At 40.5% G+C, this 18323-nt stretch overlaps 1 protein-coding gene across 2 annotated transcripts in view; it reads left to right on the top strand.

The window, feature by feature from the left end:
- lsamp (limbic system associated membrane protein) overlaps window positions 1-17472 on the top strand; it is a 443552-nt gene extending 426080 nt beyond the window's left edge. For both annotated transcript variants that reach the window (XM_063494225.1, XM_063494224.1), the window contains 4 exons: window positions 643-774; window positions 2643-2763; window positions 9422-9570; window positions 13837-17472. In XM_063494225.1, the coding sequence (XP_063350295.1) occupies window positions 643-774; window positions 2643-2763; window positions 9422-9570; window positions 13837-13934 (500 nt within the window). In that variant the 3' untranslated portion in view covers window positions 13935-17472. The remainder of the gene's footprint in view (window positions 1-642; window positions 775-2642; window positions 2764-9421; window positions 9571-13836) is intronic.
- Window positions 17473-18323: the final 851 nt, after the last annotated feature.

Raw genomic sequence — 18323 nt, 5'->3', positions numbered from 1 at the left:
CATGCACACTGAGTCTGAATTCACCTGCACACTAGCTTGACCATGTCCGTGCATGGTGTCTTTTCCAAAATTTAACCATGTACTTTTTCTTGCCTGAAACCTCACAATCTTATTTTATTATTATTTTTAGCCAAAACATTCCCAAGGAGTCAAAGCAAAAGTAAAAAGCAATGAATGAGTGAACAGTGAGCTTCCAAATGGGACACAAACCCCACATCTACGCAGCTTATGCATCACTAATGCCAAGGAAAACCTTGTGCCTCTGACAGAACAGCCGTATTTGATGCATTCGGATGAGAACACCTCGGGTTTAACACAAATAAAATAGGGCATGTTAATTATTGAGCTTAAGACTTGCTGTTTTCTGCTGTTTTCATCTTTTTTTGCTAAGCTAGGCTTTTGGCTTCGGAAATAACAGCAGTATCAATTTCCACAATATGTTGAGCTGTTCCTTTTAAAATTGAACGGCACTTCATTAGTCATTGTTTTACCACTGATCATACAGCAGAAATCCATCATTTAGTCAGTTTCTCTGTCACTTTAATTCGTGTACCCTCCCGCTCTGTCTGCTCTCTTTGTTCCTCTTCCTGGTACCTCCTTCACTCATGCCTCCACCTCTTTTGTCTTTCTGTCTCACTGCAGCTGAGCCGTTGGACGGAGAAGAGTACCTGGACATTATAGGCATCATGCGAACCCAAGCAGGCCGCTATGAATGTAAGGCCAGCAACGACGTCGCCACTCCCGATGTCAAATACGTCAATGTGATTGTCAACTGTAAGTAAATACAGAGCGCAGTGCGTGCTTTATTCCAAACTGAACACTGATCAATATCATCGACACATTTAAAGTCAGGCATTTAATATGATGATACACTCGGTGGATAAAAGCCTATAAAAGTCAAGATCGGAGGATAGGCATATGGATAGAAGCATATAGAGTGTAACAGGATGACATGGAGTGAAGGACGTATGTTGAAAGTTTTGGAGCACCCTTCAATCTTCTCAAGATGAGTCCAGGTAGAAAGAGAAGCTCTGTAACATTGATTGCAGAAGTCATTGCCATGGTAATTCTCACACAACACATCATCATTTAAAGGATACTTCAAACTTCAAAACAAGACCACGTAATTACATCCTTTCCATGGTTTATATCCTGACAAGTGTTAATACACTCGTCGGCTGTTCAGGATTGATGAACAGCTCATGAGCCATCACAAACCAACACCTCCCCCGAAGAGAAGTTACAGAATTCTCTTTGATCTGAATAAACCATGGATGGCTGTTTGCCCAAACCGCACTTTAGCCAACACTGAGTGCCTGAATTAAATGATAAAGATTGTTTTATTAAACCATTTCCTATCCTGACTGGAAAATGGGCATTAATCCACTTGGGACACATTTTTGGCCATTGGGATGGAAAATGATTATGTGTGGATGATGAATGCTAATATACTTGATAAATGTGAACTCAGTCGATTAAGTTCACTGATTAATCGAGACCTGGATAATCTGTTTTACATCGTTTTTTGAGCTGTAAGGGCTAAAACTGGAGCAAAATCTTACACTGAATCTACAAAATGTGGCAAACACTCAACTCACAAGTCGCAAAAAGTTGATTCTGTTCATCTGGACGTAGCGTTTTCAGTGGGAGAAACGTTTCGTCACTCATCCAAGTGACTTCTTCAGTCTCAGCTGACTGCAGGTTTCCCCAACCTAAACAGTACATTTGCACAATATCTGAACCTAGAGCACTAAATGAACAACGGGCTATAAGGTCAGTACCTTGATCCCTGATTATTATGCAAATTATCATGACCATTGATCAGCAATTGTTCATAAGGTTGGGGAAACCTGCATTCAGCTGAGACTGAGAAGTCACTTGGATGAGTGACGAAATGTTTCTCCCACTGAAAATGCTGCAAACGTCCAGATGAACAGATTCAACCTTTTTACTTACCTGGATGATTGAGCATGCATCAAGTCAACTCACAAGTGTTTGTAATTAAATTCAAATTTCCTTTGCACCACACTCACAGTTCTGCTCAGAAGTTTATGCACAGTCATTGTGAACTTGACCGTCAAGGTCATTTGAGGATTTAATGATTTCTTTGAACTGTTCTTTTTCATGACTTGACTTTTTAGTGACAAAAACTGGGAGCACAAGTTTGAATTTACTTTGGATTTACTTTGAATTTACCTCCAGTAATATCTAGTTTAATGTTCCTAAGCAAGTTGCACCTCAACCAGATGCTACCAAGGTTCTGGCATTCTGGTTGTTATTTCTCTTGACAGAATCGGTAGAGTTCATTTAAATTGCTTGGTTTTCTGGCACAGACTCTACTTTTAAGCCCAGTCCACAAATTTTCAGTAGAGATGAGGTTGGAGCTTTAAGTCATTACAATCATTAAGTATAAACATGTATAAACATTCCACTCTGGAAAAGAACAGTTGAAAGAAGTCATTAAAAGACTCGAATTACCCCGACATTTATACCCATGATGAGTGTATGTAAACTTCTGACCACAACTGTATATTAGTAATGCTGTTCAGACATGCTTGTCACTATATTAGTCTGACTATTTCAAAGATACCTATCCCCACACATTAACGTGTGACTTATGTCAGCATTGCGTGACTCTGCAGATCCTCCAACAATAAAGAAAACCCAGAGCTCCGAGACTCCTGTGGGCCGCAACGGGACACTGCGGTGTGAAGTAACCGCAGTCCCCACACCAGAGTTCGAATGGTACAGAGACGATAAAAGGTAAAAGCATTACCCACTTGTTTTTTTGGTTTTTTTACACTGCAAACCACACTACACACTACTAGAACTGCATAAACAATGACTTGAAGGAGAGATAACACAACATTCAGATTTTACATAGCTGTCAAGATCAAATTTCAGTGAAAAATGCTGGCAGTCTAAAGTTGCAGATAAATAGAGTTCACATAGTGGCTCAAGTTCAGGTTGTAATCTCAGCCTGTGTGTTTTCTTTGCCTCCACAAAGGCCAATCAAGGGCTAAGAGTGAACTAAAATATTAATACAGTTGAAACAACAACATCGGGCGCATACAATCAAGCTGTGTACCAACAACCCATTACATAGAGCGCAAGCCATCAGCCTCCCTTACCACAAACAACCATGGCAACTCACTGACTGATGGTAATGAACTCCTGTAGTGTTTCAAGACGGAAAACCTTCTCTCATTTAAAATTACTGGAAACTGCACAGTCCTGGAGAAAAGCCTTCACAATGTTTGAAACGCTCATACTCGACGTGCATTACAATCCTGTCCTGGAACCTTTTTATTTCTGATCATTATTAATTAGTTACAGCTAAAGTGCTGCCGGTCAGAGGCATCTGATGAAAGCGTGCGGAAATGACTCTGAATGGACTTGACCTCTCTTGGCCCAAGGCAGTCAGAAAACTTGATTTATGTTGTTGGCTTTGCACCTAAAGTAATCATAGAGGCTAAGAGATTTTATAAGAATTAAGGCACGAGTAATGAATTAACTCACTGTATGAGCTGTCTTTAAATAACAGGGCAACAGCAAGGTCCTGCCTGTTGTTGTGCATTAAAAACGGCTTCCATCAGTATCGTTCTGCATGGTTTGTCCTGAGTTGATCCCTTCTCAGCTCCTAAGTGTGCCGGCTGAGCTGCATTGCTGGGTTTTTTTTTCATATTTTCAGTGCTAGGCATGCTCTGTATTATGACCCAGTGGTTATAATGGATTGCTTTGATTCCTTTGTCAAATGTGCTCTTACAGTGGTCCCCATTGTCACACCCTTGTCTGGCTTTGATAACATCGTCCGTGTAGTTCATTGGTGACTAATCACCCACTTTATCGTTCACTCTGCTGCTATTCTGTTGTTAATTGAACATCGCAGCAGTGGTTTCTGTGACATTCTTTTGAGAAGAGAAAAACGAGACCAGATCGGCCTTGCTGCTACTTTATATGGTGTAGCTGCTGAAAATCTCAGAAACTCTTTTCCTTTTCTTTTTTTTACTGAAAGTAATTCCACTGAAATGGAAATCTGGATCCCTTCACTGTACTGTCTCCTGTGAAATTGCCAATTGTGTGACCAGACACAGATGTTTATTGGAAAGCTATCTCTTTTAAGTGTCATGCGTGTGCCTGAAAAACACTTGAAGAGGAAGGAAATGTAATGACATTCAAAGGGAATGACAAGCCAGTGCCTCAGTTTCAACACTTGTCATTTAATAACCTGAGAAATTTCCTCCTCAGCTGCAGACTCAACGGCTGAGTCAGTGTGGGAACGCAGAGGGCTCGACGGGAACAAGCTAATGATAAGAAAAAATAAATAAAGACGAAAAATACATGCTGCGCAATTTCACTCACGTCCAAAGTGCAGCAGTAAAAGTTCACCGAAGACTGTAGGAAAAATATTGGAAGAGTGTTATCACAGATATACTCTCTAAAGCAATAGTCCTATCATGACAGTGCTTGAAAAGAAAGATTAATGGTAGCTGAAATATTTTTGCATTATCTGTTGTTTCCAACTCTCATCCATCTCAGTTGTTTTGTCCCGCAGAGGATTTTGGCTGTGCGCCTATTCATGGCACCCTTCTTCCTCTACGCCAGTGGAAAATGTTATTGCTCTTTCTCCTTGGACGATGGTGATGTTAATGCACAATAATAATATCATTTATCTTTGCTTGGCTTTTTAATTTTACTGCCCGACTCCCCAATAATCAAACCTAATGCACTGTAGCCCGTTGTGTCTTATTTACCTGATTCTTAACAGGAGGTCTTGCTCCTGCGCTTGTTTCCTCCTTAATTAGTTTAACCTCGTACGCACACAGATTATCAGATAATATCTGCATTTAAATTCAATTTCATGTAATGGGCTGTTACCCAGTCTTTGATTCTCATATGGCATAGATGTGGTTAAAGGTGTAAGATTAAGGGTAGATTTGCTATCTACCCTTGCATCCTCATTTCCAGTTGCCTACTTTTTATGTCCGCAGACTTCAAGTAAAAGATTATCATACCACCCGCTTTTGAAAAGTGTGTACTTTCTAATTGTCAGCAGGGGTTTATTCTTCTTCTTCTTTAATCTGCTTATATAAAATCTGTGGCTCCAACTGACAGTGAAAAAGATGAACAATGAGTGCTTGTGTGTCACAGAATAAAAGGTTGGAGGGAAGACTGGGAGTCGGAGTTGTCTGGGATCAGGTGAGGGGCTCCTAGCTCCAAGACCCTGATCCGATCAGCTTCCCTTGCAAGTCAAAATGGATCGCTGTTTGTCTTGCTTTGTTCACGGGTGATAAGTCTCTGAACCAGTGAGGCCTGCAAGCGCAGACCCAACATCTTACCTCACTAAACATTACCAATGAGTTTAGGTTTTACATTGGTTAGAGATCTAACCAAAAGGATGATGTCCTAGTGCAATGACAGCTGCTTTTAGCAAACCTGTAGCTAGCTAGCTAATCCAGCAAGTGTTTGCTTGTTATGTTGGTTGAAAGCATCTTCTGCTATTTTAGTGTGATACATAATGTTTCTGTATGAATTACACTGAAATGAGAAGGGGCCTAAAACATATAATATTGGGCAAAAGCACCGTGCACTAAAAGACAAATGTTCTAGTTGAGTGCCCTGGCCTCGACAGCTAAATACCTGTAAAAGATAAGTCTGTGCTACATTGAAGTAAGGATAAACACTAAGCTCTAATAGTAATAATAAAACAGTTCAGGATATTGCTCTTAGTATTCATACTCAACACATATTCAAATGTTATACATTAAATTTTAGCAACATCAGAAAAGGCTTTGATAATAAAACTTTTTTGGCTAATGAAACCATACCTTTGCTAATGTTGTCAAGTTCTTCACTGTTTAAAACAAAGGAAGCTGTTGTAGCTGATGAGTGGTGTGCCTGATCTGTAGAAGGAACACTTCTTTGCTATTTAGCTCATGTTCTAACAACTACAGCTTAGGTTAGTGCTGATAAACACTGTGCACTTTTTGATTGGAAAGCTATAAAAATCTCTAATGGTCATCATTCATTCTCTTTCATCTCAACTTGATGAAATCTTTATAGGTGATATCACTAATAACAACTGACAAATTAGCAACTCTCCTCCTTTGATCAGATAAGCTCAAAAGAAGACAGCTAAGTTGGGCAGGGAAGTGTGTTATAATTGAAAGAAAAGAACTCTTCTCTTCTAATTTCTACATTTTTAGAAGTATATTTAAGTTCCACTGAAGTTTTCTCATTAGCTTTGGTCTTTTGTTGTGTTAAGCCTTGTTTAATCCTTCCTGTACATGGTATTTAGGTAAACAAACAGGGTCGCTATTCTAATTAGCGAAACCTCTCAGATTTAGAATTATTCTGGTTAAATCTCATTGTATTTGATAACTTAACTGCTTTAATATTTTTATACTGTTTCTTTTTTTTTTATTGGGACTCACTGATGTGCAGTAAAAGGTGTTGTAAAACAACTCTTTCAGTGGCATAACAGAGTGGCAGCCCCACACATTGCAAAGAAACTTTGCCTCCTCGTCAAAGTCAGCTTAGAAGGACTTCAGGAGTTTTTGTAATCACTTCCTCTCCTGGGTTTGTTTTATCCCCTCCAAAAAAAAACAAAAAACCCCACAGCAGCTCACCTGGAACGGGACTGAGGCACCAATTTTCGGTTCCAAAAGCTTTGCTCTCACCTGCACCGAGCAAACTGAGGAAACAAACAATCCACAGTTTGAACAAACTGTTTGGCACGAGCCGGTGAACACACAACGAGGTGCTGAACTCTGAGCAGAGAAGCTTAACTCCACTAAAACTGCAAACATCCATCTTCTGTCAGTCTCTCTGAAATCTCCTCAGGTGATGAATTGAAATTCATGCTATCAAACAGAAATGAGCGTTACTTCACAACGCCTCTGACTTTGCCGGTCTCTGAGAATCTTCACAGTGCTTGGAGACCCAATTAGCCTCAGCAGAGACGGATACATCGTGAGTTTAGAGCAGTGATAATGCTACCTGGATGTCATGACCCTTCCTGCACTTTTTGCATTCTCCCACTGCTTCCACATGATGGAATTTGAATCAACTTGTAAATCAGTACACTACAAAACTTAGAATCAGCGTCTGCCTATCTCCAAAAGCATCTAAAGTAGGATGCTTCTCCTGCTTTTTGAACAGTGATTCACTCCATCCGTGCTCCTGACATGAGAAAATCCAAACTGAGTTGTCAGCTAGCGTGACAGACGGATATGTTTGTTGTTTTGTCAGCTGACGCGCGGCTGTCACAACTACCAGAGCATTTTCAATCATCTCTGGGTTACAAGTCTCAGCAGGACTCTCCTCTTGATTTCATTTATCACTGGCCCTGAATCATGACAGACCTGTCACTCTCCTTGGCGCTGATAACCTACTTTAGATGCTCCCACAGGCTGCGGAATTTAATCTGTCGTCCGATGATTTGCTTTGGTCTTTCATCTGTCCCGGCCCGAGACTGCAGCCCTCGTGAGCGCACCACATGCCCTCTGCCAAATAAACGGGGTCAAATCATTTCAGTTCAGGGTTTTATTGTAGCTTCCTTGCATTAGGAAACAATGGTTGGAAGATATCCAGTAGAGCTCTGCTGCCCTCTGCCTGTGAGGAAAATCATCAAACATAAAAGCGTCCCTCCAAAAAAAAGGGGGGGGGGGGGGGGGATGGAAAAAAGGTTGACATCCACAGCTCCTGCCAAATTTCAGATAATATATTCCAGTGTATTATGCCAGATGAAGAACCTGGCAGACACACAGGCATATTTGAGGATGAACTTGAAATCAGAAGTGATGGAAGTCGTGAAGCTGCGTGTGCCAACGTGTTAAAAGTTAAAACGGGGAACAGAAATGTTGAGCTCCATAAATGCAAATATGGAGAAGGTGAACTCTGGGAGGACAATAATTTTTTTATAACATCGTAGTTTTCTACAGCTGGTTAAGTGACCTAACAGCCTTTGTAGCAAACTGTGAAAACAAAAGAGACTTCTATCTTTTCTGTCTGCGTCCGTTCAGTCCCTTGCCAGAGCATCACAAATCATGAGCTGTAATCTACTGTAAAAAAAAAACAAAAACATAGGTGTTTGTTTTCAGCTCCCTGTAGTGCTGTGCATTATCTAGATCGCTCAGCATGCTCTGTAGGCAGGCAGGCCTTTTTAATAGTGCAGTCACTTCTCATGAAGACACACTGGAGAATATATCTTCTGCTGCTGGCCTTATCATCAGAGAGGGAGGGGGAGACTCTGCTGGTGCACTTGCCCCGTCTTCTCTTACTTTCAAACGCACACACACACTGCTCCCAGCACTCCCAAGGTGTCCCTGCTGGAAGGACCTCAACACTCCCTACCGCCCCCACCGCAGCACCCCAGCAAGCCAAATTATGCTGTGCCATGATGTGCCGTTTCCTTTTTATGTTAATACTTCCTATCAACCTCGTATGTGTCAGCACAAACTTCTCGCTCCTCTGCTCGAATTCCGATTACCACATTACCCCGACTTAAGTAGGATTAAGTTGAGGCGCCTTGAATGAGCCTCACCTCATTCATGATATGAAAGCGCTCAATCAGCCCAGAACAAGACGAATCCATTATGCACGGCGTGGCGTTAAATTAGTTTTATTTAGTCGTGATGATATAAGGAGCAGTTCATCAGCGAGGTATACAGTCTGAGTCAGCAAAAGCTGTATTGATTCATTTGCTGTGAGTGGGGTTCAAGGTTGACATCAGCGACAGCGACGGTCGTTAGCGGCGTGTTGGTATTTCATCTGGACGAAAACAACTGAAAGTATTTTTTTGGTTGGTGTTAAAGAAAGAAAATTAAAATAATGTGAACAGTGACATTTGAATTGTTGATTTAGAGAAACAAAGTAACGCATTTTTTTTTTCCCACTCGTTTGCAAATTCTGCAGGTATTCATCCAAAGCTAAATCTTCACAGGCGTTTCCCCTCGCCCCATGCGAACTGCATGTTGTTCTCTTTGCTCGCCACATAATCCAAAGGTCGAGGTTCACCTCCTGGTAAAATGCAGCGTCCTATCGAACTGTTAATGAAAAAGGTTTGTTCCAAAATGAGAAAGGCTTATCTCGCTCTTCTGAGCAGCCACAACGCCTACGCTCAGAGAGTTCAGCAGCGTGACCCCCGCTGATGCAAAGTAATGTCCGACTAGAAGGTACAACTTGTTTTGGAATGTAATTAATGGGCTTGGCTATCTGAAGACCTTTACTCCAGTACAGTAACAGTCCAATAGCAAAACATTGCAGGCAGACATGATTATAAAACATATGGACATATATAATGTATCACTTTGTAAAGACATTTTGAATGTTGTTTCAAGGTTTCTGGTTTCAAGACCTAATTTTAATCTTTGTTACTTTGAAGTTTCTTAAAACTGTCTTGTCTACGTCTCCTCTCCAGGCTGGCTAATACCCAGAGCATCACCATCCAAACTTCTGGAACTACCACTAGTCTCACGATTGCCAACATCACTGAAGAGGATTATGGGAATTATACCTGTGTGGCCTCAAACCGACTGGGCGTCCAGAATGCCAGCCTTTTCCTCTATAGTGAGTATATACACAATAAAATGGTGAATAGACTAGTACCTATAGAGTACTTTTCTACTTTGACTGAGCGATCAAAGTGATTTATACTACAAGCTTCATTCAGCCAATCACACATATATTCATGCGAGCACTTTTTTCTATAGCTAAGCACTTCTCTAACCCCCACACACCCTCAGGGCAACTCTGGATTCAGTATTTTGCCCTAAGGATACTTCAAAAGATAGTAAATGGCCTGTAAATGGCCTGTATTTGTATAGCGCTTTACTAGTCCCTAAGGACCCCAAAGCGCTTTACACAACCAGTCATCCACCCATTCACACACACATTCACACACTGGTGATGGCAAGCTACACTGTAGCCACAGCCACCCTGGGGCGCACTGACAGAGGCTACTACTACTAGTAGTAGTAGTAGATGGGAATCAAACCACCAATTTTCTGATTGGTAGCAAACCTGCTCACCACCCTCACTACTTCCATGTGCTATTTAAATGTGACATTACAGGCATGTCTTACAGACATAAAGACCTGGGTGACCTATGATTTTATGCTTGTGAAGTCAGACAAAACTAGAGTTACTGTATTTGGCCATAAAAATCTCAGCAACATGTCTAACCAGATACTTAGATGTCTGCCAGTACCACCCTGGTGTCCATTACTAATATCATGATCAGGATATGTCCGCTAACACACATTTTTAGGGCCGACTGAGTTCATCTTTGCCATCATGTCAAAATTAGAACCATCCTGTCTCAGAGTGATGCTGAAAAACTAGTCCATGCATTTGTTATTTCCAGGGTGGACTACTCGAATTCCCGTTTAACCATTTGTCCTAAAAGCTCCCTGAAAAGCCTTGAAAACACAGAAGTGAGGTCATATTTCTCCTATATTGGCTTCTCTTTATTGACTCTTCGTTGAATCAAGGAATTAAATTCAAAGTCCTCACGTACAAAGTCCTGAAAGACCAGGCTCCATCATATCTTAAAGACCTCATTGTATCACATTGTCCCAGTAGAGCTCTTCGCTCTCAGACTGCAGGCTTACTTGAATTTGCCAGTTTTTTAAAGTAGAATGGGAGGCAGAGCCTTCAGCTATCAGTATCTCTTTGTGGAACCAGTGTCCAGATTATTTGGGAAGGCAGACACCTTCTCTGCTTTAAAGATTAAGCTCAAAATTTTTCTTCTCTGTAACATTTATGGGGCTGGTCCCTTAGTTAAGCTGCTGTATACTCAGGCTGAGCACGTCTCCTCCACCCCTTTCTATGCAGTCCCTGTGTGTTCATATATAACAATAAGACTATAGTATCATCACTACACCATGTATGACCAAGACGTCACCTGGGGTGCTGGTTTTGCTCACTGAGTGTAGCAGGCAGCCCATATGCTATAATGCTGATGCAGATGCCTGGGTGTTCCTTTACTGCACCTCTTTTTTCCTGTCCTCTGTCACAAAAAATCACCTAAAGGATAATGAGTATGGAGGTTAAGTGTTAATTTTATTAACCTAATTTCCTGCTGAACTATTGAAAATCAGAAGAGCAGCAGTTCGCTGCAGTTTGTGTGCTCTGCTTTAAGCTTCGCTGCTGAACGACTGCGAGAAGTAAAGAGCTCGCTGTGTGTTCATTTCTAGTCAATTGGCCGACTGTGTTCTCAACTCTGCGTGAGAGCGATTTTGCTGAACACTTAGAGAAATTTAGGAAAGATGGCTCGAGCGGGAGAATGAAATGAGCTTTTGGCAGTCGGTGAAAAGTTTTAAGTTTCAGACTAAAGTCAAAGAGAAGCCAAGTCTGTTTCTGTGCTGTGTGATGCAGTCTCTGCCCTTAGAAACTTTATTTAAACATGCAAAAACACCACAAAAGAACTATTAATGGGGGAAAAAAAACCTCAGGAAAAGCAAAATATTCCTTTCCAAAGGTGAACAAACGTATTTTAAGTCAAGCATATGGTTCATTAGGACATGGAGTGAGGTCAGACTACAGAAAAACCAAGAGGCAAAACTCAGGAATGCTAACACACATAAAGGAAAGACAAACTAACACAGACACAGAGAGAGAAGACTATCCCAGAGCAGTAGCATGTGCCCCCAGATTGTCCTAATCCACCTTCAGCGCCCAAGAGTGGGACAGACACACAAAGGCACCCTCAGCTCGGTGGTGAAGATTTAAAAGGGAAGAAGGGGGTCGACTAGATGTAACCAAAGCTTGTCTCAATTCACAAGCATCAAAACTAAAATTAGATCACAGTGTGGATGTCTTTAATAACTGAGCTGCATTCATAAGCATGTAAATGTTTGCAATATTCATGAAGCGTTCTAGTTACATCACTGATTTTTGGCCACTTGAGGGTATAAAAAAGCATGTTAACAAGCTGACATACACAATCACACACACGTCTCTGGCACCTAAACTTCTCAGACATCCAGATCCACAAGAGCAGCGCTGGTGTCAATTTGGAGTTCTTTTATTTGGAGCAGTGGTTAAATCCACTTTGATTTATTTTACAGACTATTGATTTTATGGTTTTTCTGAATATAAGGCTCTTTAGCTGCTCAAACACGGTCGGCAGCTGGGCATCAAATGGCATACAGCGGGGTTATCAGAGTTGTTTTGCTGGTAATGAGAACATATGGGGGTTGCTGAGAAGATCGAGGAATAAACAGCGCTCGTAAATGGTTCAGCCTGAAGAATCGTGAAGCTGCGCAGGGCCGCAGAGCCGGGTGATGATTCCACCGTTACTTTTGTGGTTCGCTGTTAATATCATATTTTTCACATTGGCAGCTGTCAGAGATCCCACACAGTTGTTTCACTGAGCACAAAATTAATGCTGTTTGAATTGCTTTCTTTGAGCTTTCACACCCCAAAGCCTGGCTGGCACAGTGCTGCTTTGAGCTCAGAGGGCCGTCGTGTACCCAACATTTGAATTTTATATAAAACTGCACTCAAAAACAACACACTTCAAAATGATGGGTGAATGTATAATATGCCACGAGCGCCGTAAACAATACCAGAGCAACAAACCGACATTTCCCGTGGCCAGCAGTGGCTCAACTCACTGTGACAAATGTGTCTCGTTGTCTCTGCCAGCACTTAAAAGCTGTAAAAAGATGAAATTGTGGCAGGGAGGCAAAGCCAAATGGAGACTAGCTCCCAAAGGAAGACATCTGCACTGACACTGCAGACTGGGATTTGACCAAAAGGGAAACATGTTTGAAAGCGAAAAGAGATGATCAATTTATTTTTGGTGGCAATAAAACCTTTTTCGTGATACTCCAAAGAAAGAAAGAAAATGCCAACATATAGAAACAAAGTAGTAATATATAATAAAACAAAAACAAAAGTCCCACAGAACGCCTGGATACAGATCAACATTAGTCCATGACAATATTTCCTTTGGATAAGTTAGGTCTGTGTTTTTGTTGAGTTTAGTGACATCTAACATTTATTTTACTGGACTGACACACAGGAAAAGGTGATAAGTGTTTCTTTTACACTCAAAATACTGTCTAAATGTCGGTTTATTCGCTCCATAAATCTTGTGCAGAAGAGTGGTGGAAGAAAGCTGCAGAGATCAAAAGTCATAAAAAGCCAGTTTGCGGGAAATGTGAAGGAATTTTTACTTTCCATATCATGAACTTGGTAGAAATGCAACAAATGGAGGGCCCAAACAAGTTCTGCAATTATTATATGCAACTAGCAGATCAAATAGTGCTTCATGAACTGAGTTACGTTAAGTTTAGTTGTGTTTGTTTGGCATTCAAATCACATGATTTTCACTGATAATATACCTAACCTGATAGCCTGGCTACTGCTGACTTAACTAGCTTGATGAGCTACAAACATGGCAACAAGTATTACAGGCAGTTGTTAAACCAGCAGCTTGCAGTTTCCTGTATTCTGCAACAAGACTGCATTTATTTATTTTTTCTGTCATATTAAGCTTGATCAGCAGGCTCACCGGTTTATGTCTCCTCTGTGGTCTAAAGCATTGAATGATCACTGAATAACACAGCGTCAATGGCACAACATGGCCACTAGATGTCACCAAAAACTCCTGCAAAAGGCTACAAACACATGTTTATTTTTCAGTTTACTGTGTAGAATGTCTGCTAGCAACAGAACAGCGATGCAATGACTTTTTTTGTGCAGGATTAAAAGGAAATAAAACTGTATTGTCCTTTTTCTTGTTCAAACCAATATTGTGGTTGCTCTAGAAGTCTGAGTGAGCTCTCATTAACCCTGCTGCCTTTCTCTCTTTGCTTCTCCACACAGGACCCGGGACAGGCAGAGATATCAACGGCTCTGCCTGTGTATCTCAATCACTGTGGCTCCTGCTAGCCTCCTTCGCCTGCCTTTTCTTGAAGTGTTAATACCGCTGCCCTCTATCCTTCCCCTTCTCTCCCCCCGGCCTCGCACCTTGGCCTTCCGCCCCATTCGCTCTTCTTCTTCTTCTCTCCAACTCACCGGCATCCTTACTGCTACCTTATTACCAACTTTGCCGCCCTCTTCCCCAGACTGTTTGCATCATGATACAAAAACCTTACGTGCTCTCGAGCACTGCTTACAGGTGTGAAAAAAAACCGATGGGTTATGAGTAAAATGTTTTAGGAACAACAACAAAAAAACAAAAAACAGTAAAATGAAGGACAGAACAAGCAAACAGTGCTGTTTTAAAGAATCGCATTGTTCTTTTTGATTCGTATGCACTTCTTTTGTTTCTGCTATATCTTGTCTTCTGGGTCTGGGTCGGGCTTTGGGGGGGGGGGTTGTTTTTTTGTTGTCTACATGGGAATAAAAATGAAGGTGGCCCGGCTCACAGGGACCCCAAGAAAACAATCATTTGTCTCTAGGATTACTGAAGACATGAGGTGTATTTCTTCTTACTCCCTTAGATGTATTATGTTAACTTAAAGCGTAGATTTAACCGAGTGTTTATAACCAGTGCATTAATGAGAAACACGCAAAGCATCTGCCAAATATACACGTAAATTTCAAACTAACACATGTGAAACTCAAAGGGAAACTGCTACGGCTGATTTTGCGATGAGATTAGAGCTGTAATTTGATGCTACTGTGCTGAAACACAGATATAGTGTTAGGCAGATACCTCTGCAATCAGTGTCATTGCAAGCAGAGCCCAGAAATATGGGAACAGAAACAAACCTGAAGAAATTAGTCTGTCTGGAGCTCTGTGATATCTTGCGACCCTTCCCCATTATTCCAAAAAACAACCTGTTTTTCTTTTTCTTTTTAGACTCTCACTTACAAACAACAACAAAAAAAAGAACAGGGAAGAGAAACACACAGTAGGTTATAATGATGCGTATTGTACATAGTAAAATTTTGTATTACTCTATGATAAGAAAACCATAATGTGCAGTTTGTCTCAGAGGCTGCACCGAGCAGTGTTTGCATTCAGTCGATGAGTTTTAGGATCATTTTATCCCTACTGCTGGAATTTGGATAAAAATGTATGACACCAATGAATGACTTACTTTTTTGTTTTTCTCTTAATCAAAAACATGTGCTTTCATATGAAAATGATACAGAAAAAATTCATAATATATAGATATTGGGGGTATTATTTTGTGTGCACCTCATGAATCCAATGTCCTTATATATGAAAAAAGCTCATTTTACATGATTCTGAATAAGGTTGTGATTTGTTGAGGATTAATGAAATGTAGACCTTTGGACCTGGCAGATACCCATTATACAACAATGGTTTTTATGTTGTTTTTTGGTTTTTATAATTCTGTGCAGTAATTATTGTACCTGTCCTTGAAACGAGATGAGTGCTAGCTTAAATGATGTTAAACAGAGTGGAGTATTATGAGCTTCATAATGCTCTTACGCATACCTGAGATTTAATATGACAGAAGAAACCAAATGAATACTGAATGCAGTTCCCCTCAGTGTCACCAAGGCCACTGTGCTGAAGGCCTTATGGGAAAAAAATCAAACAAATGAGAAATAATGAGAATAATAGTGCTGTTACCTCACCGTGTCCTACAGCAAGATTTCTAATCACACTTTATGCTTAGACTGAACAGTGTGTTAGCTTCTTTATGAACAAAATGGTTAAATGAATATGTTACGTGTTGATATTTTGAAGAAAATCTTTCAAAGGGAGCAGCTCATAGGCCGTAGCTGTTGAAGAGACAGCACTGACACTGGTGGTGACTAATAGCGTTTGGACTCCAGTGCCCAGCTCAGCTCTTTGATTGGATGTGTGCGTTCAGGTCTCCGCTCTTTCAAACAACCAAGCCGAGATAGTACTGTAAAAACACACGTGTAATTACTGTCATCCTTGTCACGCATTAAAAGACTCGTTCCCAGTGTGTTCTCTCATTGTAAATGCTTCTGAGGCCATGGCTGTGTGTGTAGTGTTGGTAATGCTCCAGTCTAAGCTGAGACGTACAGAGACTGAAAACCCACCGCGTTTTTAATCAAAACTGAAGCATTTATGAATTCATATTTCCATTAGCTCCATGAAACACAACGAAAACAATGTCTTGCGATCAGATCTCTTAGAATACGAAAGAAGCTGCTTGTTTTTACACTTTTATTGTGTTGCGTGCTTTTTTAAATTATTTTATCTTATTTGGTTTTATTTTACAACTGTGCGAGTGAGTCCTGGTGTTTTTATACTACAGTCTGCAGATTGATTTTTAGGCTCTGACTCAACCATACTTGAGGACGCTATTGTAGTTTATCAGCAGTTATCTTCTTACCTTAATTAGAGCCGAATGATCCGGTAGCTGTGGTGAAATAGGTTTTCATGATCAGTTTCCATAAACATGATCTGTGCTACCAGTGAGCTTTACAGAAGAGACAAAATAAATGTGTTGTCTCTTTGTTTTATTTTAGAGGGGGAGACCCTGACAGACCAAAAAAGCTGGGTCAGATATCCCCAAATTGCGTTCTGCATTTAATTTCATGAGCCTGCATACAGGTCATTATCTAAAATTTCTGCCATTCAGGTGTGTTTTCCAATGAGACTAAGCTCACCGATGTGGAAGTCTAAGTGCTTCCATGCGGGTTAAAACCAGCTAATAAGCACTTGACTTATAGGACCACTGACGTAAAAGCCATGGAGCTCTGTCTTATCCATAAAGCAGCGAGAAAAAGGAGATCTGGTATTATTCCATTGCTCATACAAACCAACAGCCAGCCTATAATGACACAGCACCAACCCCCTGCAGACAGACCTAGATATCTACTCAAGACTGTAGATACAGCTATGTAGTTTACTACTCAGCATTGCCTCAAAACATCGCCAAACTGGCTTGTGTATGTGTGCGTGTGTACTCATCTGTTTATATGATTAACCTACTGAAAAAGTGGCATACATGTGAGGCATGAGATAAATGATGAGTTGGCCCAGCAGCTAACTATCTACTTTCCATTGAGCTATGGTTACACTTGTAACCCTCTATATTAAGTTTAGATTGGTTTTTTTCTCTTCCTCTGTGTGTATATACAGCATTATGTTTCTACTGTAGAATGTTGTAAAGTCAGCAAATCCATAAGATTGTGTTTATACAACTCTACATTTAAAAGTTTAAAAGGCAAATGTAACTATCATGTTTGTACTTCCTTCCCTTTGTCACGGGGAATTAAGATTCAATCATGGATTAGGACACAGCAATGTCCCTTTTTTCTATTTTACTTTATTATGGTATAAGGTAATTGAAGTCAGTTTCTAAAAAATAAAATATGATATGTAATAAAGGTATATGAGAAATGTTAACAAAATAAAGTTGTTTGAATTCAGTGTTCTGTATTTGAATGTGACATGAAATGTCGAAGCAAAGTAACCTTTTCTTTCTGGAGACAGCTTGGAACACATGTTGTGTTAATCACCATGTAACATGCAAATAAAATAATATATGTATTGTTATGTTCTCTCTGGGAGACGTTTTTTGTCCGCGGGAAACGTGAAAATTCAGCTCATTGGCAAGGGGAATGGTCCATTTTCACCTTTTTCTGGTGCCAAAGACAAAGACTGTGGTGTTATCACTACCACATATTGCCACACATTAATGACAATATGGCTCAGGCTCTTTTCACCACAGAGATGTGCAGCGTGCTGCCATGGGCAAGTGCTGCAATAAAAGGTTTCGCCTCTAGGTGTCACACTAAACCAAATTATGCCCTACATGAGACTTTTCTAGTCTTACTCACGGCTCCTAACCTACAAGCCACACGGTGCTTTATGCTGTTGCAATGTTTTTGGAATGTATGGAGATGCTATAACATGTCAATTTTTTGATGAAAACATGTAGGTTCACATTTTTCAATTCAAACCTCACACACCAGTCGGGAAAATGTAGCTGTTCGCCATTGCTTTCATACCTGAGCACAGTGGGTACCGTTTTTTGTTTTTTTGTTTTTTTAATTTTTTTAATTTCATTTTTGTTGTTGTCCTTTTTAAATAGAAGGTGCTAGCAAGCATTCTCTTCAAAGTACAGGGATTTCAAATGGGAATGATGAGTGACAATGCAGGAAGATAAGAGTTTATGAGGATGGTATGAACTAGCCGTTTTAATTGAGGAGATTATGCTCTTCTTGTTAGCACTTGACACTTGACAAATAGATTGCGGAAGGCATTTATGTAAATGTTATATTCAGGTCTTGCATTTTTACTGAATCGTTCTGTCTCAGCACAAGTCCATGGAGTCCTTGAGTCCTGTTGGGACCTATAGCATCTGCATACACAGATTGCTTGTAAAGGATGAAGTCATTCAGATTTTAAT

The sequence above is a fragment of the Pelmatolapia mariae genome, linkage group LG14 (assembly GCF_036321145.2).
Source record: "Pelmatolapia mariae isolate MD_Pm_ZW linkage group LG14, Pm_UMD_F_2, whole genome shotgun sequence".
Taxonomy (NCBI): Eukaryota; Metazoa; Chordata; class Actinopteri; order Cichliformes; family Cichlidae; genus Pelmatolapia; species Pelmatolapia mariae.
The sequence above is the reverse complement of the archived record's forward strand: the minus strand, read 5'-3'. Positions and strand labels throughout refer to the sequence as shown.